At 52.2% G+C, this 13,640-nt stretch overlaps 1 protein-coding gene across 5 annotated transcripts in view; it reads right to left on the reverse strand.

Moving 5' to 3' along the window:
• Window positions 1-1,519: 1,519 nt before the first annotated feature.
• VAV2 (vav guanine nucleotide exchange factor 2) overlaps window positions 1,520-13,640 on the reverse strand; it is a 133,403-nt gene continuing 121,282 nt past the window's right edge. For 4 of the 5 annotated variants that reach the window (XM_027687744.1, XM_027687742.1, XM_027687741.1 and 1 more), the window contains 13 exons: window positions 13,521-13,630; window positions 12,631-12,732; window positions 12,428-12,516; window positions 11,661-11,677; window positions 11,296-11,317; window positions 10,268-10,395; window positions 10,013-10,087; window positions 9,368-9,420; window positions 8,580-8,696; window positions 8,376-8,463; window positions 8,158-8,281; window positions 5,040-5,194; window positions 1,520-4,242 (listed from right to left, as the gene is read on the reverse strand). In XM_027687744.1, the coding sequence (XP_027543545.1) occupies window positions 4,195-4,242; window positions 5,040-5,194; window positions 8,158-8,281; window positions 8,376-8,463; window positions 8,580-8,696; window positions 9,368-9,420; window positions 10,013-10,087; window positions 10,268-10,395; window positions 11,296-11,317; window positions 11,661-11,677; window positions 12,428-12,516; window positions 12,631-12,732; window positions 13,521-13,630 (1,128 nt within the window). In that variant the 3' untranslated portion in view covers window positions 1,520-4,194. Of the gene's footprint in view, window positions 4,243-5,039; window positions 5,195-7,153; window positions 7,241-8,157; window positions 8,282-8,375; window positions 8,464-8,579; window positions 8,697-9,367; window positions 9,421-10,012; window positions 10,088-10,267; window positions 10,396-11,295; window positions 11,318-11,660; window positions 11,678-12,427; window positions 12,517-12,630; window positions 12,733-13,520; window positions 13,631-13,640 lie in introns of all 5 variants that reach the window. The other variant, XM_027687745.1, reaches the window with a different exon arrangement.

A 13,640-nucleotide genomic window follows, 5' to 3' on the forward strand; every position in this document is an offset into this window, starting at 1 on the left:
ACAGGTCACCGTGGCCACGGGGTGTGCTCGAGGGCCAGCCCCAGGGCCACCACGGGTGGCTGTCACCCTGCAGCAGGAGCAGGACCTGCCGTTCACAGAGGGCAGCCAGCAAAGCAACCACCCCCCTGCCGTGTTTGCTCAGAGCTGGGCAGAGCCTGGCTGATGGGGGGGGATTATGGCAGCAGCTGCTCTTGCTGGGGGGAAAATCACAATAATAAATAAAACCCTGTGCCTGGTGCATCCCCCCTCCTGGGGCAGGCCAGGGGCTGTGCAGGGCTGGAGCCAGCTGTGCTGGTCACGGATGGAGATTTATTCTCCTGTCAGTGCCCCTGGAATGCTGCTCCTGGTCTGGTTACTGCACCTGGCCATGGTTGGGCAGGGTGGATAAATGCCCCATTTATTCCTGAGGCATCAGACCTCGCATCAATGCAAACCCCAGGGGAAGGTTTGGCACGAAGCCAAGGAAAGCCACTGTCCAAACACCCACCTGCCAGCTCCAACCACTCATGGGTTAAATACCCCCAGCCCCTGGGCTGGCAGGGATGTTCCCAGAGGCAGGATGTCACATGGAAGCAGATTTTTGTGTTTACCAGCTCTTGGTTCCAGGCTCTAGTGTGCTGTGGCCACCTGATGGCGATGCCAGACCCACTCAGGGCCAGGCTGATGCTCACCACTGTCAGAAGAGCACCCAGGTACCAAAACCTGGTATTTCACACACGGTGTGTGTTGGAGAGCTTCCCTTAGACTGAACAGCAACAGCAGGGAAGGAGGTTATCCCAGGCAGGGTCATCACCTGGACCAAGGTTAAATACCTGGCTGAGCAGCATCTTCCCAAAACAGCATCCAAAAGTTAGTGCCCAGCTCACGTCCTGCTTCTCCGTGTAAAACACATCCACTCTTTGCCCTTCCAGCTGACCCTGGGAAAAGTGAAGCACTGGGGACTCCAAGAGCAGGAAAAAATTAATGTTCTTAATTAAAGGACCTGGCAGCTCACAGGGACAGAGCTCACAGGCAGCTCTGGGTGAGACCTCCAGCAATGCCTCATATATTTTATAAGCAACTGTGTAACTTCTTTTATTGCTCTGGAATATGCTGCTGCCTGCAGGGCCAAGTGGGATTCTGGAATACGATATTCAGGAGTGATTTAAAGCCATGGAAAATCGTCCTACTTCCCTCATCCTGCAGGGGTTCAGCTCAGGCAAGCAGAGAAGCCCCAGGAAAGGTGCCCGGATGGAGCACAGGACAACTGTCTGAGTGGCAGCTGCTCCAGGAATGAGGTGAAGGAACCTGACAGGCAATGCAGGAGGGATCCACTCAGAGTTTTGGACGGGTATGAACCCTTATTGTTCACATCAGGAATCAGGAAGGATCCATCCCCATAAGCACCTGCCTTTCCTGGATGGGCCAAGCCACCCTCCAGCCCCAGCACAGCCAAGGGGGCTTGAGTGACAAGGACCCCGACACGATCCCAAGCCCTCTGGCACAGCAAAAACCATGTCTAGGGAAAAAAAACAACCTATCAGCAAAATTACACTTTATTTTTTTCGTTGTGGAATTTACTTTGATGTATTGTAACTTAAAAAGGTCTGGAAAAACCACATGCAAAAGGGTTTCTAAGTAGCAGCTAAAGTTTCTATTCCAGCATTACAAGCTATTCCAAATGATTTCCAAATTCCCAGCTATAAACTATTTCATAAACAGTTTTATCTTTAAACCCCCTCCACCCTACCCCAGTTAGTGCAGTGCAAAGGAAAACCCCAAGGAATTTACATATTATTTTCCAACGTATCCCATTGCAATTTCAAATGGTCTGCGATGAACTAAAATATATATACAATTTTCTCGCCATCATAAAAAAACATTTCCCTTTCTTATTCACAGATATATTTGTGGCAAATGGCTGAATAATTACTTACAAACAAAACAATCTTTTTTAACAAGTTTCTTACACCAGTAAACACAAGAGGGAGAGTTCTCTGGGGGGGAGGGGGTTTGGCAGGGCTGGGAGGGCAGCACAGGCAGAGGTTGGGGATCCCTTTGGGGTGTGAGGGACAGGGGTGTCCTGGTCCCTGTGACAGGTACGTGCTCTCCCAGAGGGGATGACCTCACCACCTTACAAAATTGGCCACATTAAAGGGAGGGTCTGTAAGGCTTTAGGATCTGAGGCATAATATGAGCCATCGTGAATTTGTCACGTGTGTGTGTGTCCCATCCACCCAAATGCACCCTCAGCTCCAACACAGCTCCCAGAATGGGAACAGGGCCCTGTGCTCTGCACAGGAACAGGGCATTGCCAGCTCTCCTCCAAGCTGAGCACCAAGGGGCTGGGAGGGGTTAGCACCAAACAGTACCTTGGGAAAGCCCTGAGCCCCCTCACGTTCCCGTTACCTCACCGAGCAAAACCCACGGTGGGCATCTGCCCCAGCCACACTCTGCTGAACCCACCCCACTCCCCCTGGGGCACCCTGGACAGGGGCACTCACAGAGCTCCTGGAGGAATGGGAAGCAAAATAGGGTGGCTCTGGGCTTGTCACTGAGCAACAGCATGTAATTCCCAAGTTAACATCATTCCCTTGTCCTTAAGAGTCCCAAACTTCTATTTCTTATCCTGAGCATGGCACTGCTGCTCCGTCTGGATGCTGCACAGGGTACCCCTGTGCCAGGGACCAAGGGCATCAGCACTGCTCACCCACCCAACGCTGGCATCTCCCAGACCTGCACCAGCACAATGCCAAGACCCCACACCGGGAACACGGCAGGACCACCAGAAGTCCCAGGGGAAACAAAGTCAGGGCATGGAAGCACCAGCTCAAAATGCTACGTATTGAGGGAAGCTGAAGGGCAGCTCCTGGGGCTCAGATACAGGAAAGTTGTTCCCTGTCACACTCCCACACACGTATTTGTCCTTTGGAAGGGAATTCTGGAGCTGGAGAGCGAAGCCAGGCCCCAGCAGAAGACAAGGGCTGGGATTTCCAGCCAGCAACTCCAGACTTTGGGAAGAACAGGCTCAGACAGATGGTGCTCAGGACACAGCGGGAATGTCAAAACAGGCGGACCTTTACTTGACAGCAGCAGCAGTAACAGCCTGTGGGAGGAAGAGAGGGGGCAATGCTCACAGCCCCCAAAAGTGCACACAGCTGGGAAGAAGAGATGCTTTCACAACTCAGGGAGAGGAATCAGGAGTTGATACCGTAGCCCTTACTCAGGTGGGTTGGCCCTGAGCTCAGCGAGGTGGGACGTGGTCATGGCTGCAAGAAAAATCAGCCTGGTTTGGGGGGGTCCTGCTGGGAGGGAGAGGAGGACAGACCCAGGGACACACACTCCTCTGCATGTACCTGGTGTCTTGGTAGCCTCCAAAGCCCTTGTGTGGCAAAGCACATCTCCAGTCCTGCAACACGCTGAGACCTCCTGCTCTCACCAGTGGGACCAGTCTGCTCCCTGGGCAGCCCCCTCCACCTGCAGCAGGGCTGCTGGGACTGAGGTGGTTGTTAGGAAAACAGGCTTGGGGATGCCAAAGCAGCTCCTTCCCCTCCTGTCTGATCTGAAGATCCATTTCCAGCTGAGGTCTGATGGTCAAAATGGTTTCACAGCTGACATCCCTTCGGAGCCAAGCAACAGCCCTCTCCTCTGGGTGTCTCTGCTCTGCCCCTCACCCTGCCCCCTGCCAGGGACACTGCCAAAATCCTGACCTGGGGAGCCCACCTGAGTGGTGTGGGCATGGGGTCTGCATTGTCTCCTCGGGGCTGGATCGCTCCCTCCCCTTAGAAACCCCCAAATTCTCACCCTGGCACACCCAGGCACAAACCTGCAGCCTCACCCTCCCGCCACCATCACCGCGGTGGCTTTTAAAACACCTTTAAAAGAGAGGTGTAGACCCCCCTCCCAGAGTCTCTCAGCTCTGTCCATGCAGGGGGAGCGCGGCTCTCCCGGGACTCTTCCGCAGCTGCTACACCAACGTTATCCGACGGACCATCAATCTTCTATACATGGAACAGGAGCGGGGCCGGGGCGGCCCCGACATGTGCACACACACTGTACAGAGGAAGGATTGCTGAGGAGGCTGCGAGAGCAGTCCTGGGAGGCTCCTGGGAGGCGTCCGGCCGCGTCTCACGGGGAGCCGCGGGCGTCGGGACAGGCGTGCTCGGGCTGCAGCGGCTCTGGGCGCTCGACGACTTCCACCAAACATCCCCGCAGTCACTGCACCCCCTCCTCTTCCACGTACGTCGAGGGAAACCAGCCGACCTGTGGGGGATGCACAGAGGTGAGCCGGAGACTGGGGGGCTTCAAGATCACAGCCCAAGGCTGACAGAGATCAAGGAATATTTGGAAAAGGTTCTCAGGTGCATGGCGGGATTGCTGTCTTTTTTACGGCCAGGAGTTGAACTTCGATGATCCTTGTGGGTCTCTTCCAACTCAAGATGTTCTGTGATTCTATAAGGGAGCTCCTGTCTTGTCACTGGGACTATTCCCCTGCCACCAGGTGCTGTTCCCAGTGAGCCATTTGCAAAGCCCTGGATGTGCCCACAGTGGTGATAGTGGCCAGCTGTCACCCTAATTTGGGACAGAGCTATCACCTATACATTTCTTTGGACACACAGGTTGCCCACAATATATAAGGGGTCAGGGCATGAAGAATCTGTCCCCAGAGCTACAAACTGTGGGACACCAGGCCAAGCCATCACCTTGCTGCTTTTCCCGGGATGCTGAGCCTTCCCCTGGCAGAACCACTCTTACATACACCCCCCACATGCGGGTTTGAGGAAGAGCAGACTCAAACATCGCCCACCACCCACTGGCATGCACCAGGCATTGCTGTCACTGTCACACAGCACCAACTGGCAACAGAGCAGTGGCTCTCATGAGATGACAGCCCACCCAGGATCTGGGAAAGAGCAAGAGGGAATGGGAAAGAGCAAGAGGGAATGGGAAAGAGCAAGAGGGAATGGGAAAGAGCAAGAGGGAATGCCTTTTGCTGTCCTGACAGCGGGGAGGACCGCGCGCTGCAGGAACAGGACAGGACATTATCTGGATGCACTCACTCTTCCGTTGGTTTCCCCCTTCCACCATCCCTGGTCCCCGCCAATCCTGCTGTAGATCTTCACCACGTCGCCCTCCCGCAGCGAGAGCTCCCGCATGTCCCGCGCCGCGAAGTTGTATCGAGCCACCGCCGTCCCTATGACCCGTGGGGTGAACACTGCGAGGGGACAAAGCACAGGGGTTGGGAGCTGCCCTCACCACGTGGGGCCGGCTGAAGCCTGGGGAAAAGCTTGGTGAGGTTCAACCTGGGTTTTCCACCACGGCTCCCATCGCAGCACCGTGGCCTGGAGGGACTGAACTCATCCGAATTGCTCAGCCCGCATGGACTGGGGTGGTTGGGGTTAAAGGGGGTTCCTGCTGTGCTTGGGAAACCCCTCTCTGCCAGGAGAGTCCAGGAGGGCCTTGCTGGGGATCTCTGGGGTGAAGGGCACTTTTGTGAGGAGGTAAAAGAAAGGATTTCATAGGAATACACAATCACTAACAATGAAATCATGGAAAAATCCTGTTCCACTCACAATCTCAGGTCTGGCTGCTGCACAGTTCGCAGCACCTGATGGAGCCACGTATCAAAAAACTTCATAAATCAACTCAAAAACTGAGTTATTGGGAATGAATTCTCCTAGAGGTGTTGAGCAAATCCTGTATGCTTTGCCATGAGGAGGAAGAAGCTGCTAACCTGGATCCTCCTTGCTTCTGCCTGTTCCAGGGAGCACCCAGAGCCCTTGGAAACTTGGTCCCATCACAGACCAAACGGTGCCAAAGCACCCTGCAAACCCTAATGCTGACCAACAGCTTGTGATGAGGAGGATGCCCCCATGAGCCATCCTGGGAGCACTGGCACAGCCCCAGCACCACGGATCTCCATCACTTCAGGCAGGGGATGCTCAGGGGAGGCACAAGGAGGAGCAGCAGTGAGGTGGGGAAGGCAGGGGTATTGCTCAGTGTTCCTGCCTCAAGGTATGGGCAGGAGGAATAAGGCTGGAGAGCAACAGAGGGAGGGATGGGATGGGCAGAGGGGGAGAAAAACGCACCTCCTCTGAAGTTTGCAAAAAAAACCCCACCCTGAAGGGATGTTGTGTTTCAGTGAAGCTCCCTTCTTTGTCCCAGGATTTCCAAGGATTAATTTCAATTATAAAAGCGTGCAAACCAAGGTTGAACTAAGCCTGAGGAAAAGCTTTGCCCAGGTTTTCAGCTCTCGGGATGGAAGGAGATGAGGATGGCGATGGAGATGGTCCAGACACACAGCGTGCAATCACTGGAAGACTCATCCATCCTGGCCAGGCAGCCAGGCTGGAGAACAGAGCAAGAATCACGGCAGCTTTGAGCTCTTTCATCAGGAGCTTGCTCAGAGCCCACTGCTGCACGTATTAGTTTCTGCAATACTTTCTATGCAGTTAGAGGATCTCAAATTCCCAGATTTATGCTTGAAAAGTTAAGCATTCTTCCCAAACATGGCACCAAGGAAGGCACGTGTGGCTTTGCTTAAATGGCAAGAAGCAAACTGGCAGGATTTTGCTCTGATCCCCCCCTCAACAGGGAGGATGACACCAGCCTGTAACACATTAAATCAATGAGGTTCAAAGGCCAGGGCACCACTGCACTCTCTGCAGGGAGACTGAGCCCCAAAAAACATCTCTGACAGCACAGGTTCCACCCCTGCCTCCTCAGCAAGGGGCTCCTGAGCAGCCTCAGATAACAGAGCTCAAAACCTGCTGGACACTGAGATGTTGTCCTTGAGAACAAGGAGAAACAGACTGGGAGACAGTGTGATGTCAATGCTCATTTGGTGAAACACAGGGGATAAGCAGGTCGAGCTTGAAGTACATCATGAGATCCCAAAGTGCTGGATTTTCTTTTTCATTAATTTTAGCCCCTTTTCTCAAATAGCAACATCTTTTCCCTGCCTTGATTTTGGGGAGAGAGTGGGGTGTGTTCTGCTCCCGGCCAAGTCGTGGTTAATTAACTTATTTCCAGGCTGTGCCCCAGGGCAGCACTGGGGACCCCCTGAACTGCCTGTGGGGATGGAGGGACATCAGGGACCCCACAGGTCCCACTGGTGATGGCTTTCAAGCTGGGGATGGTGGCAGGTCTCTCCTGCAGGGAGAGGCACTGGTACCTGACCAGAAGGGACTGGAGGAGCTCTGAGAAGAAAAGTTGAGGCCCTGAGGACTGAGAAAAGAAAAGTTGTAGGAAGCGCAGGAGGCTGCAAAGAGGTTAGAGAGAAACAGAAAGAGGCAGAACACGCATTAAAAAGGAAATTAAAAAAAAATATTATAATGCACAGTGCTTTAAAAGCTGATGGAGAAATACAGGGTAAAGCATGCAGAGGGTCTTGTGCAGGGGCTCGGAGCTGGGACAGCTGACAGAAGGTCTGGTCACAGCCCCACAGCCAGTGTAGGGGCTCAAAATTCATCCTATGGTTGTATTTCATACAAAAGGATATATTTAATCAACTTTTAAAACCTATCTACCTTTGATATTCTTTTTTAAACATACCATGGAGAAAATTTTTTTAAATTAATTTTTTTCCCCACAAAGTAGTTAGTTCTGTGCTCAGGCTTTTGGACAAAACAGAACTTTTTGCCCTATTGCATTTTTGCTTTCCATTTGTTTTGATTTTTTTTCTTTCTTTTTGTTTTAGACACAGACTTACCATTTCACCCGTGATCTCCATTAAAGGAGTCCCACTGGGATTCCAACTACAAGTCACACTGGAGCTGTATCCATTAAAACACATGCACAAGAAACTCACGTAGGTGGGGCAAGACATGGTAAATCCCACTAAGTGACCATCACATCCCTGCTCCCGACCTGCAGCTGGACGGGATGCTCTGGCAGGACCAAGGGATGGGCAAACCACCCCTGAGCACAGGGTCCAAAACCACAGGAGGGGAACCAGCCTCCCCCGGCAAAAAACTCTCCCTCAGAATCCCCCTGATCCACCACCTCCTGTGAGACTCATCCTCAAAATGCCACCAGCCAAGCAGACGATTTATCTGCAAACTGAGGAATTCAAGCGCTACAACAAAGCTGTAAATCCCTTCATCCAGTGCTCCTACACCTGGCTGGAAGGGTGAGGTCTTCCATGACAAGTTTAACTGCCCCCAAGCTGGGTTTTACCTGGGGAGCGGGTGAAGGTCCTGGAGGTAGAGCGCTCCCGAGATTTGTAGGGGTATTTCAGCGTCGTGTCCAGCTGCTTGAAGCTCTCCTTCAGTGAGTGGCTCTGGTAGTACTCGACCAGCTCCTGGGAAGGATGGAGAGGTACCTGGCTGTCTCTGCCATCCTCTGTGTGACTGGCAGGGACAGTGCACATGCTACAAGGGGCGACAAAAACCTACCAGCAAGCTTTCGAACTTCTTGGCTTCTGTGATGTGAATCCAGTTGTCCTTCTCCACCACCTTGATGTGCTTCACCTCCTCGTTGAACCTGCCAACGGCAGCAAAGGCACTCAAGAAAACACCCCTGCGTGTTCCAGCCCCAGCTTGTCCTCCAAGAGTGAGAAATACTAAATTATTCAATTACTAAGTGAAGTTATCACTCACTTAATACTGATGGCAAAGCGCTCGGCCTCGGCCGGCCGCTCCCGGATCAAGTAGGTGCCGCTGACGTGAGACTTGAGCAGGTTGTCTGTCTGCTGCCGCTCCATGTTCCCTGCAAACCTGAGCCCAGAGGTTAACTGATTAATTTAATTAACTGAAATGAATGCATATCTTCAAATAGGCATGCTTTGGATAAAAAGATACATCATCTTTTGAAGGCATGAAGGTTGGGAAGGCAGGTAGAGGAACAGGTCTCATCCAAGTCAGCGTGAGGAGGAAGGGAAGTGCCCCGAGATATAAAAGAAGCTGTTGAGCCACTGAACTGTGGGTGAGCACTGATAAGTGTGACCTCTTCACTAATTGAGAAACAGTCCCCAGGTTAATAAGGCTTCAGCAAGTGGATAATTTATATCCATGAATTTGTAAACCTGGCTGGAGCTGGAGGGAAGGAGCAGCAGGCAAGCCAAGCACAGCCTCTCCCGCCAAGGCAGGAATTGCCTCCTTCCTCTCAAAATGATTCTCTGGGCACAGAAAATGGGAAGAGAAACCAGCATCTCTTTTAGCCTCCGACTGTCTCCATCAGTGAAGAAATCCTCATGGATACTGCCAGGGCTGCACCAGGTTTCGACACTCAAACACCAACCTGGCGGCTGCCCTGTGGCCACAAGGAAAGCAGGATGCAAATCACTGCTAGTCTGCATTCAGAATTCCTCGCTGGGGTGGATTCCTGACAGGGTAACAACCAAAAATAACGCTGGTTTATGTTTATAGCCAGAGGAGGGTCGACTCACCACGGGTACGCCGTGTAGTCGATCTCCCGCGAGGGCGGTCGGCTGTTGGGAGGCTGCAAAGACAGAATTGCTCATTAGTGAAGAGCCAGCAGCTCATCAGGCTGTGGATCACATGTGAGATGCTCCTCTCCACAGGACGGTTCCTTCTGCCAAGCTGTTCCTGGATTATCGGCTTGGGCGGCGGAGGGCAGTGTTGTAGCTGAGCATTTCCCTCTCAGCCTCCCAGCTGGGATGAGCAGGCTGTATTTGTTCATTTACCTGAGTGGTTTTTAATTGGGAAGCAGCTGACAACATTACAGAAAACAGCTAAAAACAATTAAAGTAAATCAAATACAGTTTTCCTGCACTGTGCCTGATTTCAAGTCCTCTACTCCCAAGTCAGCCCTGCAGAGGAGGAACAGAGTCTGGACCTGGTCACACCAACCCCAACCTTGGGAACAGGGCTGAGATTGATGCAATTCAGACATCTGCAACCACGGGATGAGGGAACTACCTCCTTCCTAGTTCAGCCTCAGTAGAGGCCTCATTGAAGGTCCAGGGGCTCACTGGGAGGACCAAGGTCTCAAGCAGAACGCTGAGAAGAGCAACAGGGACCACTGGAGCACTCCCACCCACCCTGGGCTCCATCTCCTCTTTGGCACTTACCCTGGCATCCACAGGGCAGGGCTTTACTGACGAGCTGGGAAAATAACCCGACTTCTTCGTCTGCAGCAGCCGCCCCTGCAGAGACAAGCTGGGCATCAGACTGGGGTGGGCATGGGGAGCAGTGGTGCAGGGAGGGGGACAGGCTCCAGACTGCCTCCAAACCCCCAGCACAGCCCTGCCCACAAATAAAAGGGACAACGCAGAAGTCACTGGTTTAAAACCTTCCAGGAGTTTTCCGAGGGGAATTGTTCTCACCTCCCACCATGGTGAGTCTGGGTCCCCCCTCAGCAGCTCGATCACATCCCCAATTTGAAAGGTCAGCACTGGCTTCCCAGGAGGGGCTGGGTTTCCATGGTAATTCTGAACTGCCACCATTTTAGGACCTGGGAGAAAAGGAAAACAGTTTCATCACCTTGTCCCTGCTCAAAAAAAACCCAAAACAAAACTCCCCCTCTTGAAGCCTTGTTCCTTATCCTATGAACCACAAACCCAAAGGCACCAGTAGGCAGGATTTTGGGGGCAGAAAGCATGAAAGCAGAAAAGAACAGTGTCCACAGTGAATGTTCTTGGCTCCTGCAGTTACACGGATGACTGAGTTCCCTGAGCGAAAATAAACCCATGACGGACCAAGCCCGACCAAAGCTCCAGCTCCCAGCCCTGCACCTGGATTTGAGCCTCACTGAGGCAAAGCCTGGCTGGCACCAAACCCCACCAGGCTCAGTGGTGACACCAGGATTGCAAAAGGGACCAGGAGTGTGACACCCACGATTGCAAAAGGGCCCAGAGAACTGCTGAACCTGGGACTCAAACGGCCCTGAAGCTCCCAGTCAAAGTCCAGTTGTCTCACCAACAACTGCACATTAAATAAGCTCCCCCAACTGCACTCAAACCACAGTGTTTATTTTCAAAGCACTTCCCCACCTCTGCCTCTCCCCGCCCAGCGAGAGCACTCTCTGCTTGCTTTTTTGTTTTAACCACCAATTTGATTCAGGTTTCCTTTCGCCAGGCTTGGCTTTCCTTCCATCAGAGAAAGCACAAAAACAAATTGTTCTTCTCCTCTGAGCCAGAGCATGGGCAGGGCAGGCCTGGAGCTCTGTCCAGACCAGTTTTAAACAAAGAAGATAAAAAAATATTGCAGTAATCATCATGACTGATGGCCCATCAGAGGGTAGTGCCTGGAGCTGCACATCCCTGGAGCACACTGGACATGCTCCCCCTCAGCAACAAGTCTTCCTGCCAGGATATGTTTTGCCTGCCCTCCTGTAAAACAGTACTGTACTTACCAGGTCCAGCACCCAGTGAATCCTGCAAAGAAAGAGCAAAAAGTCTCTGTGAGGACACATTAGTCTCAGTTCTCTCTATGAGCACCCACCTGAAGACACCTCGACGAGAAACTCTCTCCCAAAACCTCCCTGGTAACCCCAGCCCATGGTGCTTGTCCCAGCTGGGTGCTGGCACCTCCCAAGGGCTGCAGTGCTGCACAAACTGGGCCAGTTTTAGGCTGGAAAAGAGGCCACTGGTCCCCAGTTCTACCCCTCTGAGACCTCTGGTTGCTTTTCCCACGAGCTGCCCATGCCCAGACTGGGTAAGGACACAGGCTCTGCCTAAGGCAGAGGGGGATGAGGAAAAGGGACATCAAACAACCTACCTGGTCTGCTGAAGAACCTGCAAGAGAAAAGGGTGGAATAAGTGGTTAATTTAACAGGCAACAAACCCCATTTTCTGTTTCTCTTCACACTGTGAGTTCCAATAAACCATCCATCAGTGTGTGAACTGACAGAGGAAGCCCAGAGCAGAGCTGGGGTCACTCGGGCCATTTCTCTGGTCTGGACAGGCAAGATGCAGGGATGGATTGGAGCTGGACAAGGACATTTCCTCACCTGCACAAAATTGTGATTTTCTTTCTTCCTCTCTCCACTCCCCACTCAAAACCTACCTGGAGCCACCCTGTGACAGCCCCTTGCCCCAAGCAGGACCAAAGCTCTAACCCAGGCAGAGTTGATCACAGTTTTACCCGATTTAGACCAAGGACACAAATTTTTGCCATTCTATGGGACATGTGGGATCCAGAGAAAAGGTTTCTCCTCATCAGAAATGTTATCCCTGCTGCAGACCCTCCTATTTCATTATCCAATATCTTCTGATGAAGAACTCATCATCTCTCTTAAATGCCCACCCAGCACACAATGCTGCTGTGATCCTCTTGACATCCATGGGATGCAGCTCTTTCTTTTGGGTGGTTCTGGCTGGTTTGTTTGTTTTTTAAACCACCAGCCAATGTAAATTACAGCCCTGGGAGGTGGATGGGAGTGCACTTATATTTTTTATGCATTAACAAGCATTAGTGCTTAATAGAGAAAATCCATCAGATAATTCATGTGCAGCATAAGCTGCTCGTGATGTGAAATAACTCACCCATCTTGCAGGGAGGAATGATCTCCAAGCACTCCTTATGAGCACCTGCTCCACATTTGGGGCAAAGATAGCCCTGGTAGAAGGTTCCTCTGTGCAAAAAAAAAGAAAAATACAAGTCAGAAAGTCCTAATCCAGCCTCAGCTCTGAGGTTTTCTTTCCATGTTTCAGTGCTGATACAGAACAGCTGGAAAGTTGTTGCTCACCTCAGGAACATCCTGCAGGCTTTGCAGTTGGTCGTCTTTTCAAATGTGTACATCTGAAAGTTATGGTGATTTGCATTGGCTTTCTCTGGCTTTATGTTGGACCTGAGGGAAAGGATCGAGGGGTTATCAACCTGTCCCCACGAGTGGCTGTTTGCATTTCAGTCAAAGCCTGGACACCACACGGACAGATACGAAATCAAATGTGAAAGGAGGCTCAGGGCTCGACTGTGAGAGGGAGGATTTTGCCCATCAACCTTCCCCTGGGACAACAGTCACGGATTTGGCCCTTGCCTGAGTCAATCATCAGCCCAGATCTGTTGACATGGGGCCGATCCCTGCTCTGCTCAGGATCAGGTCCTGCAGCACCACCCTCCTCCAGTGCCAGCCTGGTACCTCCCCCATGGCCCTACACCACAGCAGGGTGTCATTTCAGAGAATCACAGAATGGTTTGGGCTGGAAGGGACCTTAAAGAGCATCTTATTCCAACCCCTGTGACACGGGCGGGGACACCTTCCACTAGCCCAGGTTGCTCCAAGCCCTGTCCAACCTGGCCTTGAACACTTCCAGGGATGGGGCAGCCACAGCTTCTCTGGGTAACCTGTGCCAGGGCCTGACCACCCCCACAGGGAATAATTTCTTCCTAATATCCAATCTCAATTTCAGAGATAAAATCCAATTTCAGAGATGCACCACCCATGCTTCGGTGTGGATGCTCAGAGTAGATGGTTTCAGGCTCCCTTTGCACAGGGACCCATCCAGCAAGTCCACATGAGCTTCCCCATCACAGGTTTTGCTATCAGAGCTGGTCTCCAGCGACCTGATGGTCCAAGACACTTTTCCCCCACACTTGGGAACTGCACTCAGGGCTAGAGCAGCCACTCATGCTCACATTGCCATTTCAAACTGCTCCATCCACTTCCTCTTCATTTCTTCTGTCTTGCAGAAGAACTGGAAGCCCTGCTTCCCCTGGAGGTGGATTAGGTAGAAGCCGTATGACCACTGCAAGAGA

The sequence above is a fragment of the Neopelma chrysocephalum genome, unplaced genomic scaffold (assembly GCF_003984885.1).
Source record: "Neopelma chrysocephalum unplaced genomic scaffold, ASM398488v2 Primary Assembly neopelma1_74, whole genome shotgun sequence".
NCBI classification, from domain to species: Eukaryota; Metazoa; Chordata; class Aves; order Passeriformes; family Pipridae; genus Neopelma; species Neopelma chrysocephalum.